This window comes from Castor canadensis, chromosome 4 (genome assembly GCF_047511655.1).
Source record: "Castor canadensis chromosome 4, mCasCan1.hap1v2, whole genome shotgun sequence".
Lineage (NCBI taxonomy): Eukaryota > Metazoa > Chordata > Mammalia > Rodentia > Castoridae > Castor > Castor canadensis.
In genome coordinates, this window is record NC_133389.1 from 183,534,105 (window position 1) to 183,560,631 (window position 26,527).

Below are 26,527 nucleotides of genomic sequence, written 5' to 3' on the forward strand. Positions count from 1 at the left end.
TCCCTGCAGAAGGCCCTGGGAGCCCTGGTGTAGACTGCCTGCTGTGGGTGGACTTTGGAGGAGAGCTTCATGCAGGGCCTTCCTCCATGCTTGTCTAACCTGTGACACCCTTGGGAGATTTCACTGTGGCTGGCAGTCACAGCTGTAGACAACTGAGTACTGGACCCACTCAATGAATCAGCTGCTGGGAGCTGTGTACTCCTTGGGGAGGGTGTGCCCAGTGCATCGTGAACACTCAGTCACTCCTCCAGCAGCGCAGCTCCCTGCTACCCCTATGTAGAGCTGGTTGCCCAGATCTGTGTGCCAAATCACCCAACATACTGTATATCAACCCCCTCCAAAGGCAGCAGTGCAGAGGAGTGGGACTCTGTCCAACTTTCATGCATTTAAAGAGATTTCTAAAGAGCCCTTGATAATACTAGTACTTCCTGTTTTTTTGATATGTTTAAGTAAAAGAACATTTTTGTTGTTGTTAGAAGAGCAAATGCATGAGGCAACAGGAACAGACCCAGAGGGAACCCAAGTGCTCTACTGTTATTTTAAAGTAACTAGCTCTGAGAGTTGTTACAGCTTCAGCGTGGGCTAGACTTACAAGTCAGTCATCTTTTAACTACAGCAAAAAAGGGAGATTTCCTTATGTGAAGAGCGAACAGTAAAATGTCTTGGGCGTTTTTAAAAGCAGGTATATTTTGCCAAGGGGATAACCTGCACTAGGGGTGTCACTTCCATCTCTGACTCACCCACGATTTGCAGCAAAATGAACAAATGACAAGTGAAGACCGCTGGAGATGACAGAGATGGCTGTCACCTGCCCCATCTGCCCAGACCCCTTCCAGTACCCTCACCAGCTGGCCAAGGCCCTGCTCTGAAGATAGTCACTGGCACACCACTCCATAGGAGCCCTCAGAGCCAGAATCACTGGGTAACTTTGCCCTCGGTACTGTGTGGTCTAGATCCTGCCTTTGAATGTGAGCTGGCTGTCCATACTGCTGCTCCAGCAGCACACTTAGGATCTCATTAACTTGGGAGTCTTTCCCAGCACCCTAGTGACTCCCTAGCACTACATTAGACATTACCATCCTCTCAGGAGTGACAAGGTATGTACCAGGGCTAGTCGGAAGTAATGACATAGCTCTCCTCACCAGGTCCCTCATGTTGTGAGCATAGAGCTTGGTCATTCTGACCCTTGGCCTACACTGGCTGGTGTCCAGCCACAGCAGACCTCATGCTGACATCTGAGATGCCATCCTATGCCATGCCATAGCATGTCACCCTCCTGTCCATGGTGCCTTTGTGGGTGGTTCATGCAGGGTAGAGGGAACAGTGCTATGTGGAAAGGAATCAAGGACAGAGCCCTATGTCACAGGAGACCTCTGTGTAACTCACCATTCTGCAGTGCTTCGTTGGATATGGTCACAAGTATTGTGCACCTACAAGCACCTGCTCCAAGTTTCCCACCCCCTCCCTGTGAGACTGTAAGATCTGTTAAATGCCGTGGACACTACTAATGGCCTGAGTTTGGAGGAAGATCACAGGGAGGCTATGCATTTTGTTCACAGGTGCTCTCCAGGTGACACAGTGCAGGCCAGAGCCTTCACTAGCCCCTTCATCCTAGGGTTCTGAGCCTTCAGCTTTGGTGGCTACCCCATTTGAGTGCGGTTCCCTCTTCCAGCTTCCAGCAGACTAGTGCCGTAGTGCCTGGACTCCTCCATCGTCTGGCCCTAAACTTGACTGAGGCCCTGTGTTATGTTTCTCACTGAGGCCTGGGCTCCACCCTCCCAGGCCATCCCCTTCCTCTCAGCTGGACATGAGGACTCCCCTAGTATCTTGCTGGTCTACCTGCCATATGTGGTCAAGGGTTATAGTACCCAACCACAACTGGCCCTGGAGTTCTCAGTTTGACCTACCAGTTGCCAGATGAGGTGTTCAAGGACAGCCCTCTCTATTTCTGGGTTCTAGGTGGTAGCCTTTGGACAAGTACCCTGTCCCAATTTCCTCCCTGCCACATCCTCCTCTGCCTGTCACCTGGCCCCTCATTGAAAGGGCTGGGGCTGGTGGTCTGGATCAGTTACATCAGAGACCCTCTTTGGTAGGGGTCACATTGAGTGTGTCCAGGCATGGTTGCTGCCTGCCCGAAGATATGAGGCCAGACTTCATTTTTATTAAGAGCTATCCAGACCCTAGATCTGTGGTGCCTAGGAGCAGCCTCTGTGAATTTGCAATTATACATCTGGTTGACTGAGGACCTGGGGACATACATCTCTCTAAGAGCACAGATAGGGTAGGGTGAAGGTCAGCGACCCCAAGCTGGTCCATTTCTTATTAAAACTGAGGAACTGGGGACAGTTTGTAATAATGACAAACACTCCTACCGATGAGGATACTGGCAGTGCCCACCAGAGTGTAAGGCTTGGTGCTGAGGTGGGGATCTTGCAGACTTCTCAGCTCTGCAGGATGGGGAGCAGCAAGGGACACGGATACCCCATCAAACAGCTGGTCCTGGCTCTTCTGAGACCGAGGGAAGGCAGCCAAGTTGATGGCATGAGGCCTGCTCTGCACTGTCTGTAGGCACAGACTCCTCTACCCCTGGGCAAGGCCTGTGTCTAGGTGCTTGGCACCTTGGATGTCATGTGGTCATGTGATGCAGGAACCCGGCCCTAGAGCTCTCATGTCCTGATGGCTTCTTCTTGGCCCACACTAACACAGCAGGGAGAAGGAAAAGAGCTGTGCTGCATTGTGGGGGTCAGGAGATGGGTTTGAACACCATGTCCAGAAGACCTCTGGACAGACTGAAAGTTAGGGAACTCTGAATAAAAATGGGCATGTCAGCTGTGTCACATACTCTGGAAGTTTCTGGGGTTGCACAAGACAATTTCACCCTTGGTCTGCCCTCAGCTGTGCTGGCATTTCACTGGATGCAGCCAGGTACCCTGGACATCTGGGATAGTAGGGAGGGGTTTCTATTTGGCATGCTGGAAAGGAAGCTACTTGGAGCTCACTCCTCAAGTCTGTGGGAGCTCTTGTGACCAGCCTCTTAGATGCTGGCTGAACAGGGAGACGTCTCCCTGTGCAGTGTCATGGGACCCTGTGTGTTGTGTGGATGGCAGATAGCACTGCTGGGCAGAGGCCTCAGCCTGATCACAAGCCACATGAGCTGCAAGCATGTTTCACTACCCTACCCCACGGAGGATCCTAGAGGAACTGTCACAGAGGAGGTTTGTAGAGTGAAGAAAGGTAAACCTTCCATTCACGACATCCTCCACGTAGCTGGGAAGATAGGCCACAGCAAGCACCTTGGGAAGAGGGACTTGGGTCAGCTTCAGAGCATCCTTCCTAGCCATCCTTCGCTGCCTCTTTCCAGCCACCATCAGAGTTTAGCATATTTACCTAGTCTTGCTCAGTGGATGCTGAGCTGTAAGCAAAGGGCATGGCGCATTCTTTAGGGTCTTGGGTCTCCGTACCTCGTTTCCCAGCAGAGCAGAAACGCATGCTTCGGAGGCATCACAGATGGCTGTCAGGTCGTGACCTCCCTCAAGAGCCAGCACAATCCGGCCGCCAGCCAGGCCCATCAGTTGCTTTGTCAGGTACCCAAAACCTGCAATGGGAAAGGGACATGAAGGGGAGGGCAGGCTGGGCAGATCAGAGTACCTAGAGACATGGTACACCACACCGCAGGAAGACCAGGGGAGGAGATGCCACCACACACCATTAAGGTCAAGTTTGATTTCATAAAGTCACTAAATACTTGTGGTTTTGGGATTTCCTGTTCATCTGTTTGTGAGCATGCAGTTTCTGTGCTTTGATTTTATAATGCAGCCAATTGTCTTGATTGAAAGGGCAGCTGACTACACCCAGAGGCCCCACGCCACTGCCTTCACTGCCCCAAAGGGGGTCCTGGCTGTTCTGAGTAGCTGACATACCGTGTATATGCATGCACATATATGCACACACAGGTCAACACTGCCTATGTCAATGCAGGTACCCCACAACCACATCTGCTCTGAGCCATAATCACTTGTTTATTTGTTTTGTTTTGGTGGTGCTGGGGTTTGAACTCAGGGCCTCATGCTTACTAGGCAGTCGCTCTACCACTTGAGCCATTCTACCAGCCTTTATTGTGTTATATATTTTCGAGATAGGGTCTTGTGAACTATTTGTCTGTACTGGCTTCAAACAACAATCCTCCTGATCTCTGTCTCCTGATTACCTAGGACTACAGGCATGAGCCACCAGTGCCCAGCTCATAGCCGCTGCATTCAAGCATCTGTCCCTGGCAGGAACCTCTTGGCAGGCATGATTGTAACTATTCCAGGCCAGAAGAGGCTGGAGCTTGCCAAATAGCAAAAGAATCCTACTTAACCAGACCCTGACTGGTCAGCCCACATGGTCCTACATCAGGCTGCATGCCCTGGCAGCAGTGAGGCACTAGTGGGCTGAAACCTCTAAAACCTCAGTTCATCTCTGATGAACAGTGATGCTGGCTTTGAGGCTGCTGGGATGTCTAAACAAAGACGTTTAGAATATGGCAACAGGGTACCTTAGAAAGGTGCTGCCTGGTCACTTCTTCAGCCACTAGACCCCACAGGTCTGCACTAGAGCATGGCCACCATAAAGCCACCTTCTGTTTCCATCTTTACTTCCCTGGTGGGGCCACACCTTCCTTGTTTGACAGCCAGAGAGAAAGGTTCTCCTCCTTGGCTATCTGCGCTGATGGGAACAGGGAGGAGAGGGTGGCTTGTGGTATGCTGGGGCTAAGTGGACAGCAGCTAGGTCCTGTGTGACTTGAGGCATGTGCTGAGGATAGAAGGTCTTTAGTTTCCTTTTCATGTGCTGTGGCATCTCAAAACAGAGACCATGGTCACTAGGCTGGGCCGTTTTTAGGCCTTCCTTCTATACCAGAAGCATAGCCTCTATGTGATGTGAGTCCTCAGTGGGCACAGTGGGGCTCCTTTCTTAGCTCCAGCAGCCTCACTCACCTACTTCCCTCCCTAAGGGTGAGACCCACCTGCTCTTCCAGGAGACAGCAGAAAACAATGCAGTACAGAACACATGTCAGCTCTAGGTAGGACTGGGAACAAGGGGAGGGGGCCTACAAGCTGCTCAGGTACCTAGTTCTGTGCTCTGGGTTGCTGCTCTCAGGGCAGAGGGTCTAGGTTTCCTGGCTGTAGCCTTGTGCTGCCACTCTGGGCTAGGTGGGCTCTGTCTCATTCTTAAAGTGAAGCGAAGGCACCTTCCTTCTATGGCCTGCCACATGGAACACAACTGGTCGTTAAATAAATAGTCATGGATGGGGTAAGTGATTTCTACAGACCCACTTACATTTGGCAGACAGGTTGTACCCTCCAAGGGGTGTGGGGTGGCCCTCCACAGCATCAAAGCCTGACGACACCAGCACCATGTCTGGGGCAAACTCATTGGCGATTGGCATGACTACCATTCTGCAAAGAACAAGAGAAGGAAATATTGGGTAAGCTGAGGACGTGCCATGAAAAGGACTTAGTGTCACCAAATACAAGAGGTTCTCTAAGCTAACGACATCTGCCCATGAAGCCCCTATGTTTCTGATGACTCTTACTTAATTAGAAGGAAATCAAATGCGAAGGAGGCATATTTTACAGACACCTTCAAAGTCCACATCAACAAGCCCATGAAAGCCGCTACACAGGTACTTCTCAGTTGGCATGGACTAACAGTCCCCACCCCTCCCCCAGTCCTTTACTGCAGGGCCTTCAGGGCACCACCCTGCACATCCCATCCCTCTCCCAAACATGGTGCCACTCACAGGCTCAGGCTGTCTGTCCTATCTGTGACAAAGACGATGCCCTTTACAGAGCTATCATCCAAGACAGGCATGGCTACCACCCCAGCACATGGCACTGGACGCTTGGATGGCTGAGAAGACCAAGCACCCTGGCCAGCTCTCTGAGCCCTGCCAGGGCAGAGCCCAAAAGGGCTTCCCTCTAATTGCAGAAGGACCCATGGCCACAACCAATGATCATTTGCATCCATGTGGGGAGAGTTAAACCACCTCTCAGCACAGAACAACCCATCAGTTCAGTCAAGCCATGGTGGCCCACGGTATCATGAACACACATGCTAGGTCACAACCGCCTCATGAGGCTCAGTAGCTTCCTGTATTCTTGAGGCCTGCTTCATTTGATATGGAATGACTAGCACTGACTTCCAGTATTCCCCTGGGGGCCAGGTGGGCAGAATCACAGTCCCCTTTCCTGGAAATATAGTAGTGACTCTGAGATGGAGGTGGTCTAAGGTCTCCTCATTTCAGCACCAATGCCTGGGGACTGTGCTCCTGGTGCAGGTGGAGAAAGGCAGATGGGAAGCCTGGTCACGTGACTGTACCAGTGGGTGCTGTGAGCTCTGCTGGTCAGTGCACGTCTCATGGTTTCACTGCTGCCTGTTCTTGGAACAGCCCTACCTAGCCTGTCCGTCCCCAAATTACAGCTGTGTCCTGCAGCCTCTCCAGCACACAGGTGGGCCTTTACTCCCCCTGCGTGTGTGTGTGGGAGGTGCAGTGAGCCATCCAGCAAGGCTGAAGGTCCCTCCCACCATCACTGACACCCAGAAACATAGTGACCACAATACTCAGTCTCTGTTGACATGTGAAATTCCCCATTGCAGCCGGCAGAAGCATCAATTTGAGCTGGAAGAAATACAATGCTCAAAAATCACTGGGACCCACTGAGAAGTGATTCTAGATCACAGTCCCACCAAAAATCTCCTCTGACTTTAGAAGGTGAAAGTGATAAAACCCAGGGGACACACAACTGCCTGGTACCCCAAACCCTCATAATGAGAGAAGGGCACACCCTGTGTGGGTGACTTCAGTTTGCCCAGGCACTTCTTTGAGACACTCCAAATTCAAGCTGGGCTGTCAGAGAGAGCTAGGCTTCACAACAACAGCTGCTTTTGTTTATCCTTCTTCAGTCCACAGCCTCACCTGGAGTTGCCTCTGCAGTTCTGAAAAAGATCATGGTCCTTTAAGGACATGGGAGCTTCTGAGGGCCATCAGACTTTTCTGCCAAAGTGCCAACAGTAGATATTTTAGTCTTGGTCAGGACCACTCAAGGGTGCCTTGCAGTGTGAAAGCAGTCACAGACAGCACAAAAGCCTTTGTTGTTTCACGTAACACAAAACACTGAAACAGAGCTGGGACTGGTGCGTTCATGGCCTAATTGGCAGCAGGGCAGAGAGAATGCCCTGGATCCAGCAGTCCTGTGACTTCTAGGTGACACAGAGCCTTGCACTGGCATGGGTCCATCTCACCAGGGGCACACTCCACAGGCCTCTTCTCTGAGGGCCTGGGTCTTCCTCAGTGGCTTCGGATTGACAGACAGCAAGACCGAGAGTAGCCGCTCTCTCTGTTCTCACCATCCATGTCACTCTAGGGAAACCAGTTTCTAATGAGGGCAGTGATGTTCTTGTCACAGAACCTGTTTCTTTGGGCAGGAAAACACAGTTCTAGCCATGCTTTTGGTATAGATTTTAGAGCCAAGACATTTTTTTTTCCAAGGAAAACCAGACATCTTGTACAGACACTGTTGCCATTCACAAAGCACCATGACAACCAGTTTGAAGCAAGTACAATGTGGTGGATTTATTTCTGTGCTTTGAAGTATTGCTGAGCTATTTAATTCCTAACCCACTCCAAAACAAGTCCTGCTAAAATCATCAAAGGAAGTTCATACCAAGAGAGTGCCTGGTGTCTATGTCTGGTGTGTGGTGCCATCCTGAGGTCAATCAAAGTGAAATGTGAAACAAGCCCCAGGCTGGTGGCCTTGCACACACCCAGCAGTGCAGGTATAAGCATAGGTGTGCACACACTCATTTTAATGTCCCAGGCTTGGCATTCCCTAGGCTGTCCTTCCAAGGACAGCTGAAGCGAAGCTGATCAGCAAAGGCACTGAATGAGAGGCATGTGCCTGAGGCTGTCTACAACACCCACCTGTGGTACTAAGGGAATGTCACTGTTGCTCCTTGGGACAATGACTTGTTTTATGAAGGAGCTGCCTTGTCAGGGTGTGCCATCCCATCCGTGACCTTCATGCAGTTAGGAACCTGAACAAATGCCCCTATTTAACTGGTGCTCAGTGAAAGTGAGAGACTGGACTTCTATTTTACTCCTAGAAATCAACTTTTAATAATTAACTTAGTCTCTGAAAATAAAGTTTAAATATTTGCTACAGGCCCCCTCAAGCCCTCAATTGAGGGGAGATTTGTTGGGGACCACTTTGGCCTTTCAAAGGCAACTGAGGGCAGGGAGTGCCTTGCAGCTGCACAAGGCAGCAGATCAAATTACCATCTGCTTAGCGGCAAGAGAAAGGGTAAAAACGGGCAGAGAGGAGACAACCGAGTGTGCACAAAGCATACCCAGCATGGTGGAAGGTAGTGAGGATCCCTGCATGGTGCCCAGAGAACGCCTAATGCCATAATGTGCCTGCCACTCCGGAGATGACAGACACTGTGGAGCCCAGGATGAGGGGCCACTGGCTGCCCTGAAAGTGACCTCGCATTTGTAGTCCTACATGAAGCTGTGAGTTGCTGCATGTCTTTTTTCTGCAGCCTCATCAGGGCTGCTCCGGCAGCCTTCAGCCCTGAGCTTTCCCTTTACTAGCAGCTGCCTCCCATCTGCAGCTCTGGGGGCGCGGTCCACACTCACACTGCACTTACCACTCTGGGCTGGCATGCTGTGTCGGGATGCAAGTCCAGTGCTCACTTGACAGACCAGCTCACCCACCAGCCACTCGGCTGCTCCATGGGAGGGTCAGTGCCAGGCGCTGTCAGGGGTGTTCACACCATGTTGCCACATCACATCACATCACATTACAAGGTGTACACAAGGCAGCACCTCTGAAAACCACACTTGATTCTAAATGCAGTAAGTGACTCAACAGCTGAGTTCCCACACCTAGGCAGAAATGGCCTTTCAATTCACATTGCACAGGGTCCTAAGCAAACCCCACAGAACCCAGGATCAATGTGAGGTTCAGGCGCAGAATGGACAGGGTGGCCAGCCAGTTAGCATCAGGGACCTCAGTGGGTACAGGGCTCTGGCTGCTGTCCCGTGTCACAGGCTGCCCTCTGCTCTCAAGTCATCGTCACATAAACTGGTTATCATGTGTTTCATGAAGGTCCCGAGTTGACATGCATGTGCCACCTGCTGCTGCTCACAGAGCACCCTAGTCCTGTCTTCTTGTTCTTCTCAAAGGCCTCAGACATGCATGTCACGGGGCAGGACTGGGTCTGTCTGTGTGAAGCCACTGCTCTATCAACAATCTAGTTTCACAGAGAGCAGTGGCCATGGGTTCCCGACAGTACAATTTTAATAGTCACGGTGTTTTGCTGACTGAAAAGGTCCTTTTGTCACAAGTTGTGTAAGGTTTCCCTTAGACAGTGAGGGTGAAGGTTGGTACCTCTCCCCCTCTGACTTGCAGCTATCCCACTTGGTGGACAACTTGGCCCTGGGCCACATGTGCTTCAGGAGCTGCCACCACATCCTTTGGAGAGAGCCACCAAACCCATTTCTCCCACCTGAGTTGAGGCTGGTGGCTGCTGTGCTGCTAGTGTTGAGTGGGGGACTTCTTTGGAGGGTCAGTCAGTACACAGATAGGAACGATGCCCAGCTCCATCAGCTCCATTCCCACTGCACTCTTCCCCAGCAGCCCCTCCTTCAATCTGTAGGCACCCTGGCAAGTGGGAAATCTTTTCACCCTGAAGAACAAACTGGCCTGCTCTGCTTGTGTTCTCTCTGTGCCCCCATGCCCTCCCCAACATGTGCTGGGAACCAGTGGCTGCCACCCTCTTCAGGCTGTCCATGGCTCACACCTATAATCCCAGCTACTCAGGAGGCAGAGACAAGAGGACTGTTACTCAGTTTGAGGCCAGTGTCCATTCACCGAGAGATTAGTTCCACTTGAGTATGCCCAGCATCACTCATACATCTGAGCAGTGTCCTGACACCACACACGGGCCTGCATCACAGCAGAGGCCCTGGGCTCTGTTGGTGTCACTGCTGGGGAAGGCCAGGGCACTAATGACAGAAATGTGAGGGTTAAGGACCAGTGCATGATTATCTGCATTCAAGCCCATTCAAGCCGTGGCACAGTGCCACAGCTCAGCAAACTTCAAAGCCGTGTCTGCCTCTGGGACTGGCTTAAATTAAGGTTCCTTTTCTCCTACAACTCCAAGCCTGAGGAGAAAGTGGTGGTCACTTCTGGATCTCATTAGGGACAATTTTCTTATCTTTTCTTCATCTGAGGCTTGATCCCTGGCAGGCAAGGGCTCTGGATAACAAGGCACTGCCTTTGAGGCATGTACTGTCCCAAAGGGCCCCCCTGTAAGGGGGCGAGTGAAGAAGAAAGGGGGCAACCAGCCTGTGACCCTTCTTCCCCAACCCAAGGCCCAGGGAACCATAAATTGTAAACTTCAAAGTGCTATTTTACATTAAAATCAATCAAAAAAAAAAATCCTAAAACAATTTCCCTTTTCAAAAAAGCTATTGAAGCTTTAAGACGTGTACTTGGTAAGGTATTATCATGCACACACTTGGCAGGGCATTAGAACAGATGTGAAGAGTGATTGGGAAGGAAGATTCACCAAAAAGGGTAGCCAGGCAGGCAAGGAGAGACCTTGATGGAGGGTAGACACCACCAATGGACCCAGGCTGGAGCCCAAGGTGTCAGAGAGGCCCAGACACATTCCAGAGATGCCTGGGAGGGAAGGACAACATCTGAAAGGCCAAGGCTGGCCTAGTCACCTGACTTGAAGGACTGATGCGAAGGAAGAGGAGATCTGAGGTGGCATCAGCAAGAGGGCTCTGTCTTGGCTCTGACCAGGGTCACTACAGGGCCCTGAGTCTATAGCCAGCGTCCACTCAGCATCCATCCACTGGGCAGTGTTAACACCTTTCACACCACAGACAATTTATTTTTACAGTAGCCTTGTAGAACAATCAGTAGAGAGGTGACACCATGGCGCCAGGTGGAGTGCATGACACCTCCCAACTCATGGTTCAGCTTTCACAGATTTTCAGATATATTTGGGAGAAACACCACTATATAAGGAGGGCCAGTCATCAGAGTTACATTACCACAGGGATGATAGGAAAGTGGGGTGGGTAAGAATCAGAGGAGGTTTCTAAGGGCTGAGGAATTTAACGGCATCTGCAGACCAACCTGCTGGCTGAGAAGATCACCTTCTTCATGATTTAATCAAACAAATCTGTTACTTTTATAAGCCACTGAGTGGCTGGAGGACCCACACCTACTGGGTTGGACTTTACCTCACCAGACCCCAAACCACCTTTCCAGTGGACACTGGGACCACGACTCCGTTTCAAGATAAGCAAGTACATGCTGAGAGGTATCACGGGACTTATGCAGGGTTCACACAGAGCAATGGCAGAGTCTGCTTCAAAACTGAGACATGTTCTCGTGCGACCTCACCTGCCAGAGACATGTGCACATGTGCTGGCATACAAGACATGCACACTCGTGCACTTACATCCACAGAAGTGCAGATAAGCACGTGGACACCACGCAGAGACGTGCACAGAGCACATGTCCACATGCATCTGACACATGCCTGCATGCACACGCTCTGAATTACATAGGTCAGGACAAGATCCTGGAGCTTGAGGAAGAGCCACAGAAAATCCACGGAGGCTTGGCAGCTCTTTGGCCCCAATGTACTGGCAGGGTTTACTGCAGGACTGAAGGTTCCTTGGGCCAGTTATGCAGCCAGACCTTCTCCTCATAGCCCTGGAACCCACCTGAACTGCCCTACTCTTCACTCGGAGCTGTCCTACTGCACTACAGCAAGGGAAAGCTGCCATTTCACAACACCAAGAAGAAGAACCCTGCACTGCAGGCCACCCACTGTTGGTTGGACGAATTACTTCAATTTGGCCTGGACTGAAGTAAAAGAACCATGTGATAACAAAAGCAAACACAGTGTTTTAAAAAGAACCACTCTGCAACTGTGTTCTAAAGGCCCAGCGCAATGTAAAGGGGTGTGAAGGGGTGACTGTTGCCTAAACTTCTATGTAAGAGGAAATAATGTATTTCCATTTAATATCAGCTCTCAAAAGGTTTACGAAGATTAGGAGATTATGAAACTTTTAGGATCCACACATTCGTTTCTCATTAATTATTTGCACATTCATTTTTCATTAATTAACCTAGTACTTTCCAACATTCCACACAAAATCATTGCCTCCAATGCACTATTTGAGATAGTGACTATCAGGCAGAAACAGATTCCTGGTCTTTATTTAATGCACAGAAGAGAAACTGGGACCAAGGGGTGGCAGAGAGTCCCAGAGATTGCACTTCTGGTGTTGAAAGCTAAACTGAGTCTATAAAGTCCCAACCATGCTCATTTACAGATTAGGTTCACAGGTGCTCATCTCAGCTCCCTATGGAGGCTAAGGGTGGCCAGGAAGATCAGGGGACTCACCTGAAGGCTGCCAAGTACTCAGTGTCTCCCATGGGGGGGTCGAGGCCACCTGTGAAAGCCATGTTGACATTGAAGCCCACGCCTGGACCTGTGCCCACCTACGGCCAGAAGGAGAGAAATTCGTATCACAGACCCTCTGACATGAACCCTTAACACAGGTGGTGGGTGGGCTGGGTACGTATCAGTAGGCAGTCCCTGTAGGGAGTGCCCATGTGTGTCTGGGTTTGTGTGTTCATCAATGTGAGATGCCAGTCACCCATAGGCTCAAAGTGCTGACGTCAATGATGGATGAGCTTTCACAGAACATTGTCAACTCTCACATACGCTGAAATTGCAGGAACTGTGGGTAACTGTCCTTTGTCCTTGGGCCACAGGAGAGGCCTGCTCAATCTCTCTTTGGGAGACTGCCAATCTCTGCCATGTGCCATGTGCAAATAGGACAACCAGATGGGCTTCTGAGCAGAGGATACTGTGAATGATTCTTTCAGTTCCCACTTCTTCTCAAGCAGCAAGACCCAGGGATTCTACTCTGTACTGCAGCGCCTCCGTTCATATGTGGGCTTTGCTGTACCAGGGCCTGCCATGCAGCATGGGACAGTCAGGAGGATAGGAGACAAAAGCTTACTGCCCAAGGATGTGCCAAGAAGTTGCTGGCTGGGAGTGCTTCTCAAGAGCACAGAGCAAAGGGAGGGCTTCAGTTTACCCAAACGGGAACTAGAAATGGCTATACTCTTTCATTTGTACATTAGACAAAATACAGGCCCTGGTCACTCATGATGGGATCAGGATGGCATCTGCCTGGAATGACTGTCAGGGCTTAAGCAAGCATGAAGCCATGCTTCACGTGCCCATGCGGCCAATGTACACCCTGCCCGCCAAGCAGCCATAGCCTAACCCCTGCCCTAAAAGTCCCGCATACCCCACCTACCTCATCAGGTGCCCCACTGCCTGGGAAGAAGTTCCCGTCGTCGTAGCGATGCAGGGACATGTAAAGGACATTGGGGTCACTGTAGAAAGCCTGCTGGGTCCCATTCCCATGATGTACATCCTGAGAGAATGAGAGTGTCACCTCAAGGCAGGATCAGGCCTTGCAGCATAGCCCTCAGTCCCTAGCTGACCCTCTCTGTGCCCTGGGGTGACAGCTCCTGCTTGGGGAATACCCTGGCACCTATAGCTGGGCCTGCAACCTCACAGGATGAGTGAAGGGTACATTGTATAGGGTTGCAAACTAATTGCCAATGGCTAAGTTTGCAGTGTCTTTCTAACTCTCAGCACCATGGTCATTTCTGGTCCTAGCAAAGATGATGGGGCTGGTGTTTCAGTCAGGCCCAGATGCCATAGTTTTCCAAACAAAAGCCAAATGATCAATTTCATATGCCCCCAGTGTTTCTACAAGTGAGTCATTTCCTCACCCTCCATCATGAGGGAGGTTACTGGCTGTGGCCTGGCTACTTACAGGTACCTGTGAGGAGTCTGCTTCCTGCTAAATGGGGTGCAGTGTGAGTGAGTATCATGGCCATGTCCACACCATGCATAGTTTAATATGTGGCATGGCCATGGTGAGCCTGTCAAGGCAATGTCTCTGAGGGTTGTCTGCTGACTCAGTATTTTTGGTGGCACTATCTGTACATTGGCCACAGAGCTGTCTCTAGTACATAGCTATCACTGTTAGCTATTATCATTGTAGCTGCCATCAACTGCAAAATAGTTCTCTTTTCATAGCATCTCTACTTACTCCTCAAAGAAGGACTGGGGAGGGTATGTTGGCTCCAAGGTTCTGGGTGGAAGAAAATCTTCCCTGCCTTGCTCAGGCCAACTGGGAGTCTGTGAGCTACAGATCCAGCGTAGAACTCCTCATTACTGGCTCCTCTCCTGATTTCATTTTTTTCTTTTCCCAAACTTGGAAGGATTTTTGCAATATAAACCTGACATACCTGCTCTTTTTCCTTAGAATGTACGGAATAAGTCATAAATATCAAAGAGAATGCTATGGCTTAAAAAGGAATAATGAAGTAAACACCCTAAACATTCATTTCCAGTTTAGGAATTGCTATTGTTTTTGGAATTCAGGTTTGGCTGTTCAAGAAGAGTTGGCACTTTCATAGCAGTGGGGTGGTAAGATGTGATACCTTCCACAGGAAGATGAAGGCTCAGGTACCTTGTCACAGCACAAGCCAGGCACCCAAGTGGCAGGAGGGAAGGGAGTACCTGAGAACTAAGTGCAGCCTGCAGCTGGGGAGGGCAGGCCCATGTCCTCAGTTCAGAGGCATAAGGTCAAGGCTGGACACAACCTCTTGAACTCCTGCCTTCTGTTAGCTGGTGCTAAGGATCAGCCCTGGCTGCAGCCCTCAGCCTTGGGACCTTTCGAGGCAGGTCAGAGCCTATGACTGCAGGCTGGCTCTTAGAAGCCATAAATCTGACTCCTAATGGGTGTGGGCTTTATGTTTTTGATCTTTGAGATGGTTTCCACAAAGTTCAGCTCCCCAAGTTCCAATGTCAGTGCAGGTACAGGTCCACTCCCACCCAGGCTCCCTACCAGGGAAAAGGTAGGTGGCCATGGCCCTGCCCAGCTTCACCCTAATAGGTAGGCCACTCACCCAGTCCACAATGAGAATCTTGCTCACGTTCAGCCTCTGCTGGAGAAGCTTGGCTGCAACCGCCACAGAATTGAAGTAGCAAAACCCCCTGAGGAAGGGGAAGAGAGTCAGACAAAGACAAAATGCAGCTATTTTTCTGTTTTCACACAACTTGCAACCCAATCATCTGGAGTCCTGTGAGATTCTGGAGGGCTCAGGTGGAGACTTGCTGGTGGGTTCCTGATGACCATGACTGATGCTAGTAGCTGACCAGTAGAGAAAAGCACACAAGACACACACACACACACACACACACACACAGATACATACACATGTATTCATATGACACACACATACCGCCTAGATAGACATGCAGACATACACACGGAGACACATACATATCAAGTTACACACGACCACTCAGATGCACATGTAGACACACAAATACACATACATGCAGAAATACACACACTCAACACAAATGTACCAATGCCACAGATATTTACATACCAAATACCTACAAACACATGTACACTGACACACACACACACACATTACATAGATGAGTAAGCACACACACAAACTTCATAGGCACACATGCACATAAATATACATGCCACACAGATTACATATGTGTGTACAGCATAAAAATACACACACCACACACAAACAGGCCCATAGAAATACATGAACACATACTACACAGATGTGTGATGCTCCCACCAGATGCACACACATCACACATACACACAAACAAAACACAAACACACACATACACGGGCCCACAGATATACACAAACACATACAAACATACCACACAGATTCACGCACATATACATACCCCACAGATGTACACAACACACATATAAACAGATACGCAAACATACAGAGATACATATATACACCTATCACACAGATGCATAACCACACACATGCTAGTACACAAAAGCACACACACACTACAGGCATACGCCATAAGTACATTCCCATACACTACACATACAATATACAGAAACACACAACAGAGACATACATTATACAGACACACCCCTTCACTGCACACCAATACATATAAACATACACACAGTACACATATATATACATCAGATACACAGACATACCACACAGATAACGTATGTGCACATGCACATACCACACAGATACACACCACACGTGCACACACTATGCAGACAGACACAGACACACTGAAACACACACCAGTGTCCTTCATGGATTTACCTTGGGAGATTTCCAATGCTCCCAAGGTAAGAAAATCTTCTTCATCTTGTCCGTGGCTACAGCCCCTCTTGTCTGACACAGAACACCTACTGATGACTCAGAGATGCCATGTCCACAAAAGAGCTGTCATCTACTTTAGCTGCCTATGCTTGTCTTTCCATGTTCCAAGACACACAGTAATGTTATCTATACCTACTCAAGTGACAGCTGCCATTTTACAGACTCTTACTCAAAAGACCAAGAAAACAAGGTAAGAAAGTGAGTCACATGAGAATGACAATGGTCTCAGCTTGAGTTTTCTGAGAAGCCCTGGCTGCCCTGCTGGGCTCCAGGCTGGAACTCTGAAAGCCACAGCCCTCAGATGGCATGGCACATGTCTCCTTCTGGATGGAGAAAGGTATTGTGATGGCTCGTCAGACACCATGCAGCACCTTGACCAAAACAATAACTGTTACCTACTCAAGTTGACTGTTATGGATATCCAACAATTTGGATTCAGGAGTAGAAAGGGAACTCCAAAAAAAGGACCATTCCTTGGGAACATGGAGCAACTACATGGTCTGTAGGCAGGGCCATAAAGATTCCCAGTTGGAGTTCGCTCCTGTGGTTATGGTTCCTTCTTTCTGCACATGAAGGAAAATTTCCTTCTAAACATAGCTCTGTGTCCACTTATGTGCAACTCGAGGCTCTCTCCTGCTTACCCACCAAACCCAGGCTCTCTCTAGGAATCTCTGCTAGCCTAAGGTCCTCTTCTCCTGTGGGCCACATTGTACTTCCTGGCTATTCCAAGATGGGGCACCTCCTTGCTTTCCCACCTGGTAAGTTGCTCCTCATTCTTATAAGCACAGCCCAAATGCCAACTCCACCTTCAGTACCAGGTGCCCTGCTCTGCCTCAGCATGACCATGTACCGTTCTCAGGGCTGACCGTGGATCCTAGAGTGGTCTCAGGTCCCCTGAGACTGCACGCTCTTTGATAGCATATCTACTCACACCTCATGTTGCAAAGGCAGCTGTGATGCAGCTGTGGGTCTGAGATCCCTGCTGGCCTCATTCAGATGGGTCTGCACCTACCACTGGTTCTCATCAACAGTGCTGGGTCAGGATGGGCTATATTCTACCTCATCCACACCCTTGGATGTATAGGTGGTTAGGGTGCCTTAGGCACTGGCCTGAGGATGTAACTCAGCTGTGGCCTTGTTAGTACCCAACAGTCAGCAGCTCAGCTACCAGGCCACACACAATGTGGCTTGCTGGTCTGACAGTGTCTACTCAAAGACAATGAGGCACTACTTTAACATGCTCAGTGTGTGCTCAGCTTCCTCTCCCAAGTGTGACAGCACACGCAACTACCAGAGACTTCTCTGCACCAACTTCCATGGGTCCATTTCCTCTCGTTTCCATTGCCCAGTCTGTCTCTCAAGCTGCATGGTCTACCTCAATTGCTGGAAAGGCAATCAAAGTTCCCTACCCAGGCAGTGCCGAGTGGTCACACAATTCCTCCCTGTGAGCGCTCAGGAGCTGACTCGGCCCTGTCTCCCACTTCCCTGCCCGCCTGCTATGTCCACTCACATGGGGGTGCTCTCCTCAGCGTGGTGTCCTGGGGGGCGGACCACTGCAAAGCCATTCTGTGGATGACACCAAACAGTGCAGACAGTGAGGAAAGATGTTTTACAACCATGAGAAAACCACTACAGATTTGGAATCTATGGGAGGATGTGGTTTCTAGATGCTGTCTGGATACCTCAATATGGATGGAATACAGAGCTGGCTGCGCCTTCCAAAAAGTCTGGGTCCTTCCCCTAAAGAGGCATGCTGGTTACCGAGTGTCCAAGGGAAGCCAGGTACTAGGATAAAAGGCTGGCTTTCTGTCTTCCAGAGTAGGAGTGGTAGGCCTGCACTCCTGGGGGGCATGTGCAAGGGTCAGGGTGCTCTTGGTGTACATCACTTATGGCTAGTAGCCACTGGGCAGAGATGCAGATGCAGATGAGAGGGAAGCAGTTCTGCTCACACAGGCTGCTCTGGGTAAAGACAATTTGTTCTAGGTTGGCCTTAATATGAAGTTCTCTATCCTCATGGCAGTTCAGTTCTCAGGGAGTGGGAAATATGCCCTGCCTCCAACGCCATTCCCACAAAGAAGAAATATTTCAGAGACTGGTATCAGTATGGCTGCATGGCCCCCCGCTCCATGATTCATGCTTTAAAAACTGTCTACAAACTGCTCTGTAGTGTTTCAATGAAAAATGGCTAAAATGGGCCTCCATAGGCTCACCAGCACCAGGAAGCTAGTCAGGCTCTATATCAGAGCTCAAAAAGGGTTGTCCAACCCCTAATGATCCCATGGTAGGGCCTGTCCCAGGGACCATGCTCAGGATAAGACCAGTGCAGTGGTGAGGTCAAGGTGAGCTCAGTGGTAGACCCCGCCCTTTAACAGACTCAATACTGCAAAACCCATGTCCTGGTTCCTGTCTTTGTACACCACATGTAATGGTTTTCCAGGTGCTGTCTGCAGGCCCAGGGGCTGTTTCCCGCAAAATCCCCAGCCTCTGGTTGCCTGTGTGGACAACTGCATCGATGGTGCCCAAGTACTGGCAGGTAAACTGCTGGTGTGAACAGCATAGAGAAGCAGCACACTCCATTCTGCCAGGGCCAGAATAGGTAAAGGAAGTACATCCACCTAGGACAGGATGCTCTCCTAGAGCAGCACTCATCTGCAGGGAGAGTACATGGAGGCAGTTCTATCAAGAATGAACGAGAGAAGCATCAAAGTTCTACAATGTGCTCAACCTCCACCCTAGAAGGCCTGTGTCTGTTTTTTGTGTCCCGTGTAGAGATGGGAAGTAGAGCTCTCCTGTGGGAGAGGATGAGGCCATCACATTTTTACTGAGCTGGATCCTATTTTTTTAGGAATGCCCATTCATTTTCCTTGCAAGGACAGAGACAAGTCTAAGGGCATTTCAACTTGGGAAAATCCAAGACGCCTCTCCAAAACAGAAAAGCTGGCTTGCCACTTACAGGAAAATGAGAGAGCAGTCGTCAGCTACAATATCAGAGCTTTTAAGTGACAAGTGCAAGTTTGAAAAACTTGTGCCTGCTGTACTGTGCTTTACAGCTCTCCTAGTACTTGAAGGACTTTTCTGATGAGATGAGTGGTGGATTAATTGCTCAAAAAAGTAGTGATTTTTTTTTATAGAGTGCAATGTGTAAGGTTTTGGGATCCTAACTTTCAAAATGACCAATGTCCAGTGTCAGGAAACTACCCAGATCAGAGATCTGTGCGCCCAAATAGGAAGGTGAGTGGGTTTAACATGATGCAGGGGAAAGGCCTAAATGTGCCTGCAGGATCAAAACTGCAATCTTCGAGACACTACCACTTGCTGAGTGCTGGTGTAGGTCAGAGAAGAATGTCTAGTCATCTGAAAAAACCATTAAAATGCTTCTCCCTTTTCAGTCACATATCTATGAGACCAGTCTTTATGAATTTCAACGTGTCACACCAGATGGATGCAAAGCAGGCATGTGAATCCAGCTGCTAGCCACTAAGCCAGAGATTACTGGTATTTTAAAATTAATAATAAACAGTCTCAGCTTTAATTTCTAGTAAGTCAATAAGCAAATGCTCTTTGCCTCCTCGATAATTGTGAAGGTAAAGGGCTCCCAGCACTAAATTTGACTCTCTGAACGTACATTTTCACCAACATGGGAGTGTCAGCCCTTTATCCTGGATGGGAGTCACCTCCTATCAGTTCCCTCAAACACAAACAGAGGGCAAATGCCAGCCATTGCCCCCTCCCTGCTGAACACCATGGCGGCCATCTTCTGGAGCCCTGCTCCACCAGGCTGACTGACTGACCTTCAGCTCCCCTGTGGCCACCTTAAAGACCAGCTCCACCACGCAGCCCACGGCTAGGCGGGCTGCCCCTGATGAGTGCACCTCGTTCCATATGGTGTCGCTGTCCACCTGTGGAAACAATGGTCCTCAGTAAGACATGTCTTATATCATTGTCACCGCCATCCTGAGGGGCTATGTAGCCTTGAGCTCTGAAAGCTCCAGGATCCCAGGCTCAGCCCTTCTGACCTCCAGACTGACCAGTGCCTCATGCCTGCTCTTTACCAGAGCACAACCAGTCCATATTTGGGCTCATTTCTTTTTAAAGACATGCAGAAAAAGACGAAACACAAAAGTAAAAGTGAAAGTGGCAGAAAGAACATGTGTTCTTTACTCTCTCTGAGGCACCCTATCTCCTCTCAGTTGCTCCAAGAGACTGGGAGATAAAAGTAAGAATGTCAAGGTTACCGAGTTGCTCCTCTTCATTTTTTTTTTTTAACTACAACTGGAGTTAAGACTTGAGTTATGCTAACAATTAGCAAAATGAAATGTCAGAGAATTTAGAATAGTGGTCTCTTCAAATTATGGCTTTCTATTGTGCGGCATTAATTGCCAAGCACACATAAAGGAAGGGGAACCTATTAGCAGCTTTTACTTCAAATGGCAAATGGCCAGTAAGTTCACCTACTGCTTTTAGCACAGTAGAATGTATTTTCAAGGCTGGTTCACAGGAGAAAGATAAGACAGACCCTGACAAAAACAAACAGACAACAAACAGAGCCCTACTGCCCACCTTGCAGCATTATCTAAAGCATGGCTACTCATAAAAGGGCATGCACATGGAAAGGTGCTGGCTGGCTGCTTTGGCTGGAGAATCAGTTCATTAAAATCAAAGGCCAACAGTCCAGGACAGACTCCATCAGTTGCCCTACACCTGGGGGTAAGGTGGCAGGCCAGTTCCAGAGGCTGCACCCAGGCCAAAATGACTCGATTCAGGAATTATTTCCTTCCCAAATGAAAGGAGCCTAGCCTTAGGGCTCAGCAAGGGCAGCAGGGAAGGGTTAATGGACAATAGCAGCCTGAGCTGCAGGGCCCTCTGTATACTCTGTTCACCTGGGTACCATAAACAGTGTCTGAAGGCTGTCAGGACCTCCTCCTGGCATATTTTGGACACAGTGAAGGACCAACCCTTCCCCTGGCTGCAGGATCCCAGGTTGCCACTGTCCCCAGACAACCTAACAAGCCCTTCCTGCTGCTCAGGGCCCTATGATTTTAGTCCCCAGCTCTTGGCTCTGGCTGTGTATCCTGGTGATACACAGCCTGTTTTAGACAGGGCAGTGATGCAATCACGAATACAAGACTGGGAGCTAAAGGAAGAACAAATGGCTGTTCTTTTACTGTTTTTATAGTAAAGACAGAAAACAGATGGAGGGAAGTGTGAAGGGGGATTCTCATGGAGAACTGCAGGGAGATTCAGAATGGTTAATTGAAGGGGTGGCAAATTTAGGGTGAGCCTGGGGCTTTAGGACTCATGGAGGGGGGGGAAGAGGGAAGGGCAGCAGAGTCCAGGCTACAACCACAGGCAGGGCTTGTGGGGAAGGTGCCTAGGGAAATTCAAGGAACACTGAGTCCCACTAATTGGAAACTTGTAATAAGGAGGTAGAGACAAAGTAAAAGTTTCTTTTATTTGGTTTTTAAAAAGAAGGTCAAAACAATTTAAAACCTATATTTAACAGTTAGGGAAGAAAGAGTGTTAAGCTCTGAAAGTACCATTACACAACTTAATGCTGATATGAAGCTGCTTTCTTATCCTGCAGAAGTCCCAGTCCCGTCCCATCCAGTCCCGTCCCGTCCCCCACTCTGGCTACAGGTCTACTTTGCTTCTCCCAGCACCCCAGGGGCTGGTCCTGGCTCTGGAAGCAGCTGCTGAGCTGGGAGGGCTGTAGCTGTACAAGTCCATCCTGAGTGCCCACAAGTTATCTTCTCACTAGAGGTCCTATGGAAAAGAATACCTGAATAATCCCTGCCTTATGCTGTGTTGCTCTTACCGGCTCATCTGCACGTGTGCTGGGTACATATCTGCACCCAGCCACTAGCTGAAGCTCTGGCTGACCTGAGGCACCTCAGATTTGGGCTTAACACTGGAAGGGGGCTGCCTAGGCTCAAACCTCCCAGGTCTGAGCTTGCATTTAGCTTTCATTTACAAATTATAAACTCTGTCTTGCTCAGGCATGGTGGCTGCAGGGCAGTGCAAATTGAAATCTTTTCAAGTCTGGCCAAAAATTTGCCCTGAATTAAGAGATCGCAGCCTATTTACAATACAAATTAACTCTAGGAGTGCTCAGTGGTGGTATGAATAAATGCAGTTTATTCTCTTTCTGACGGGATAATTTTCAAAGCAGTGATTTCTGTAAAGACTCAGGAAGAAAACAATTTTGTTTCATTTCCATAACACAATCCAGACCTTGGCCTCACCCTGCAATCTGTGATTACACACATGGTGCAGGTTCAGCTGCAACAGCTTTTGCTGACCTCTGGTCCCTGCCTGCCTTGCCCCTCTGTGACCCTCTGTAGCGGTCTTCAGCGCTAAGAGACCATGAGGGTCAGCAGATCAGCCAGGAGGCTCAGCCCCACCTGCAAGTTTCAGTTCTCCCTGGTGTGCCCCACCTGTTCCATCAAAGGATGCATCCAGGGGAGAACCTTAGGTTGCTAATGAGAGGTTTGATGAGAGGATGGGCCTGCCCTATGCAGATGGGGTGGATGCCCAGATGGAAAGTTCTTTGTCATTTCTGTACTCCTGCCTGTTTTCATAAATGGCTAGCTTAGATCTTCATCTGCTTCTAGAAAAAGAAGAGGCTAACCCAGCCCAGTCAGCTGTCTTACAAATATTACGTGGTCCATAGGTGTCCTGGTTACTGCATTGAGAACTTCACCTGAAGCTTTGGGTTGGGGCATGGTCACAAAACAGGTACATCTGCCCAAGGAGGCTGTGGGACCTGAGTGACCAAGCAGGGTGCTGCAGGACCTGGGAGCTGGAACATGTTGCACAAAGTCCAGCAGGGTCTAAGCCATGTGCACCGGATGACTTTCCCAAGGGAGGTGCTCGTGGCTCACAGCACTTGAAGGTGCACATGGGCACCTCTGCCCTCCCACCGGCCCGTTATGGAAATGCCTGGCAGCAACCACTCACTCTGGGGAGAGCAAGGCAGATTTTTGTGACCACTGGGGCTCTGAGAACACACAGGACACCACTTACACATTAAAGAAATACTTACCCCAACACCACCACAAGGAAGCCTGACAAACACCGAAGTCAGTGAGCCTGTGAGGAGAGAAGGTTAGAGGAAGCGCTCAATTCTCAGGGTGTAGTGGCACTGTGGAACCCTAATGGTCCAGAGCCTACTGCTCCTCCATTGCCACCCCTTGTCTCTGAGGCAGACTCTGCATCTGACCCTGGGCACAACTGAGATTCCCCAAGGCATTAGTCCTCTGCTGGGGGGAGGAGCATGGGGTGAGGGCGAGGGACTCCTGCTAGTGCTCAGGCACCAACAGGGGTAGGGAGCCCTGCACTCTGAATACCCCTACAGCAAATGCCGTTTTTAAGACACTGGCCCTGGTTCCCCAGTGAAATCCACTTGCCTGCACCCAACACAGGTTCTAGGTTTGGAGGCCCTAGCAGGTGTCCTCAGCTATGGGAGAGAACAGGCTTAGAACCTAAAGCCTGTGGTGAGGCTATTTAGACACTGAAGACTGTTCAGGAACTGAACAGTGCAGCCCCTCCCCACTTGTAACAATGACCAAGAAACTAGCTGCTCACATCCCTGCCCCTTCCCCTCCATATCTTACAGTGCCCATACTTTATACTCCTTCCCCAGTGACTTGGGATAGAGACAATGACTTTCTTCCTGTGACTCCACTGCTGGCAGAATGTAAGAGACCAGCCTAAAACCCAGCTCTAAGGTTGCCCTGGCTACACTATGGCTCTTGTCCTTCAGGAGCCAGCCTGAGAGAGCTCTGTGCACTGCCTTGGTCCTTTCTGCCCCTTGACCTCCATAGCCCAATTCCTTCCTGAGCCAGGTCTGCAAGGTAGCACTTGGCACACTCCAGGGGGGCCTTACTTTCTGGACCTGGCAGAGTTGTGCCCACTTTCAGGAGGACCACCCACCCCACCTGTCTGATCTGACCCTAAATTCCTGCTATTGCTCTGGATTTCAGATTCATGCTCCTTGCACTGGGGGCCTGGTGGCATAGGAAGAAAACAGGCTTTGGGGACAGTCAAACCCTGGCCTGACTCCTGCCTGCAAGCATGGCCAGCTGAGTGAGCTTGCTGCAAATGAGGACCACACCCTCTCACAGGGTGCTGGAAAGAGCACGTGAGATGGCAAACACCCTGGGAGCAGCCAGGCAGAGGAGAAGCTCAAGAAGCAGGGTTTGCTGTCAAAACATAGGCTGGTTGCCAAGGTCCAGAAGTCCCCAGCCAGGCTCCTGTAAGGCCCATGGCTCCAAGGCACCCCTCCATGAAGGCCTTAGAATCTACAACAAAGCTGGTAGCTTGGGGCTCGCCTCCATGCTGTCAAACTATTGCATCCACATTCCCAGGCTACACAGCTGTCATGCAGTGCAGGCACCAGGAGGGCTCAAAGGACATTGACCTTTCTGGAAAAAAGGCAAAACCAGCCCTCACGTGGCGGATCAGAGAAGGGGGCCAAGCTGAGGGGCAGCAGAGCTTCCTTTGACCCTGTGGCCTTCCCATTTCGGCACAAAACCACTGCTGCTAAGGGGCCCACATGTTTTTGTAGGGGCCAGGTTTTGGGCCCATGCTGCCCAGTGCCCCAAGTGTGGGTCTGTGCAAACTCGTGGCTGCTTATGGTCTGGGCCCATAGTTACCAGAATACCAGGGCAGCACACAGACCAAGTCCTACCCCCTCCCTATTGCTTTCAGTCCTCAAGTTCACAACCACTGAGGCAACAACACCCTTGTTACCTTTCCTACCATTTCTGAAGGGCTAGGATCCTCAGATCTTGCCTGGGCTAGCTTATTACAACTCACCCTGTCCTCCTGCCTTTGCTTGCTAAGCTACCGTAGCCTGCGTCTAGGACTCCCAAGCCCATGGGATGCACTGTGCTTGGCCACAAGGCTGCTGGCCCTCAATGGGCTCCTTGGGGCAGCAAAAATTAGATCTGCAAAGGGAGAGGGCTGGCCACACAGGGGAGCCACATGCTAAGGAGATGGTTTCTAAGTGGAGTTGACCCCTTTCAGAGGTGCTGGGTACAAAGAAAGCAGGGATGAGGTAGATGAGGGAGGTCTGGGCTGGTAGAATAAGGCTGGAGAGGAGGAGGAGTGTGGGCCCCAAGTCACCCTGACCTGCTTGCTGTCCACTATCTTACAGCAGTCACCTGATGGTCTACTTCATGGACTGAAGTCACAAAGGCAAGGCACCCTGGCCTCTGACAGACCACTGCCTTCAAGAGCAGGAAGCAGACTTAGAGAAGCAGGGTGGAGAAGCCCCTTCCCCATCACTCCCTATCACAACACAGGACCACCACACTGTGGATGAGGAGCTCGTTCTTCCAGGTTCTCAAGCGTCCCCTTTACATGAATTCCTGAGCATGTGGTGTCCAGGCCTGTGAGAGACTGGACTTTCCTTTTAAATTATAACCAACAATGTGTACATTAAAACCACAAATCATCTGAATAAGTTGATTCTGCTCGTTATTCAGCAATGAAAGAAAAAACCCAAAGGAATTATAGCTCATACTAAACAGCTCCAGCTTGGGTGGATGGTGGGTACAGCACTCTCAATAGGGTATCTTTCTGGCAGTAGTGTACAGTGTCATTGTCAGCTGCCCCCATGAGTACCTGTCCCAGCATGTGTGTGCTCCTTAGAAAACCAGCTGCAGCCCAGCTCTGACTCCCTGTGGTTCAAAGCTACAAACTTGGCCAGAAGACTGGCATGAAGTACCCCCTCCTTTTGTCCACTCATAGCAGGCTGGGTGGTGTTTCAGTGGCAGGGATGAAGGCAGTAGGAAAGACATGGACTCTCCTGTAACTCGGCTCCTCAGCAGAAGTGGGCCTTTCTAGGGGCTCTGTAGACCTGTCCTGCTCCAAAGCCACCCTAGGTCAGGCTCCCTTTCCATGCAGTATTGTGTCATATGCCACCAGGAAACAAACCCCTTGACTTCTAGGGATGGTGACCAGCCTTCCTTTGTCTGCAGTCCATTTCAGTTGAGTTTGCATGTGTGCCATGTCATTGCATGAGTGAGGAACTACAAAGGGCCTTTTGCACATGGTATAGAAATTTGTAGATTAAATTAAGAGAGGTAGGAAAATCACAGTAGTGCTTAAACATATAATTAGGGTTACGTAAACAGAATTTGAGATACACTATTACTTTCTGAAATACTTAGATC

General features: G+C 49.8%; 1 protein-coding gene across 21 annotated transcripts in view; it reads right to left on the reverse strand.

The window, feature by feature from the left end:
- Hdac4 (histone deacetylase 4) overlaps positions 1 to 26,527 on the reverse strand; it is a 289,492-nt gene that overhangs the window by 24,202 nt on the left and 238,763 nt on the right. For all 21 annotated transcript variants that reach the window (XR_012447440.1, XR_012447441.1, XM_074072154.1 and 18 more), the window contains 8 exons: positions 23,392 to 23,438; positions 20,141 to 20,248; positions 17,860 to 17,915; positions 15,072 to 15,159; positions 13,403 to 13,522; positions 12,475 to 12,572; positions 5,320 to 5,438; positions 3,462 to 3,595 (listed from right to left, as the gene is read on the reverse strand). Coding sequence is in view for 19 of the 21 variants with exons in the window: in XM_074072154.1 (XP_073928255.1) it covers positions 3,462 to 3,595; positions 5,320 to 5,438; positions 12,475 to 12,572; positions 13,403 to 13,522; positions 15,072 to 15,159; positions 17,860 to 17,915; positions 20,141 to 20,248; positions 23,392 to 23,438 (770 nt within the window). In the remaining 2 variants the exon portion in view is untranslated. The remainder of the gene's footprint in view (positions 1 to 3,461; positions 3,596 to 5,319; positions 5,439 to 12,474; positions 12,573 to 13,402; positions 13,523 to 15,071; positions 15,160 to 17,859; positions 17,916 to 20,140; positions 20,249 to 23,391; positions 23,439 to 26,527) is intronic.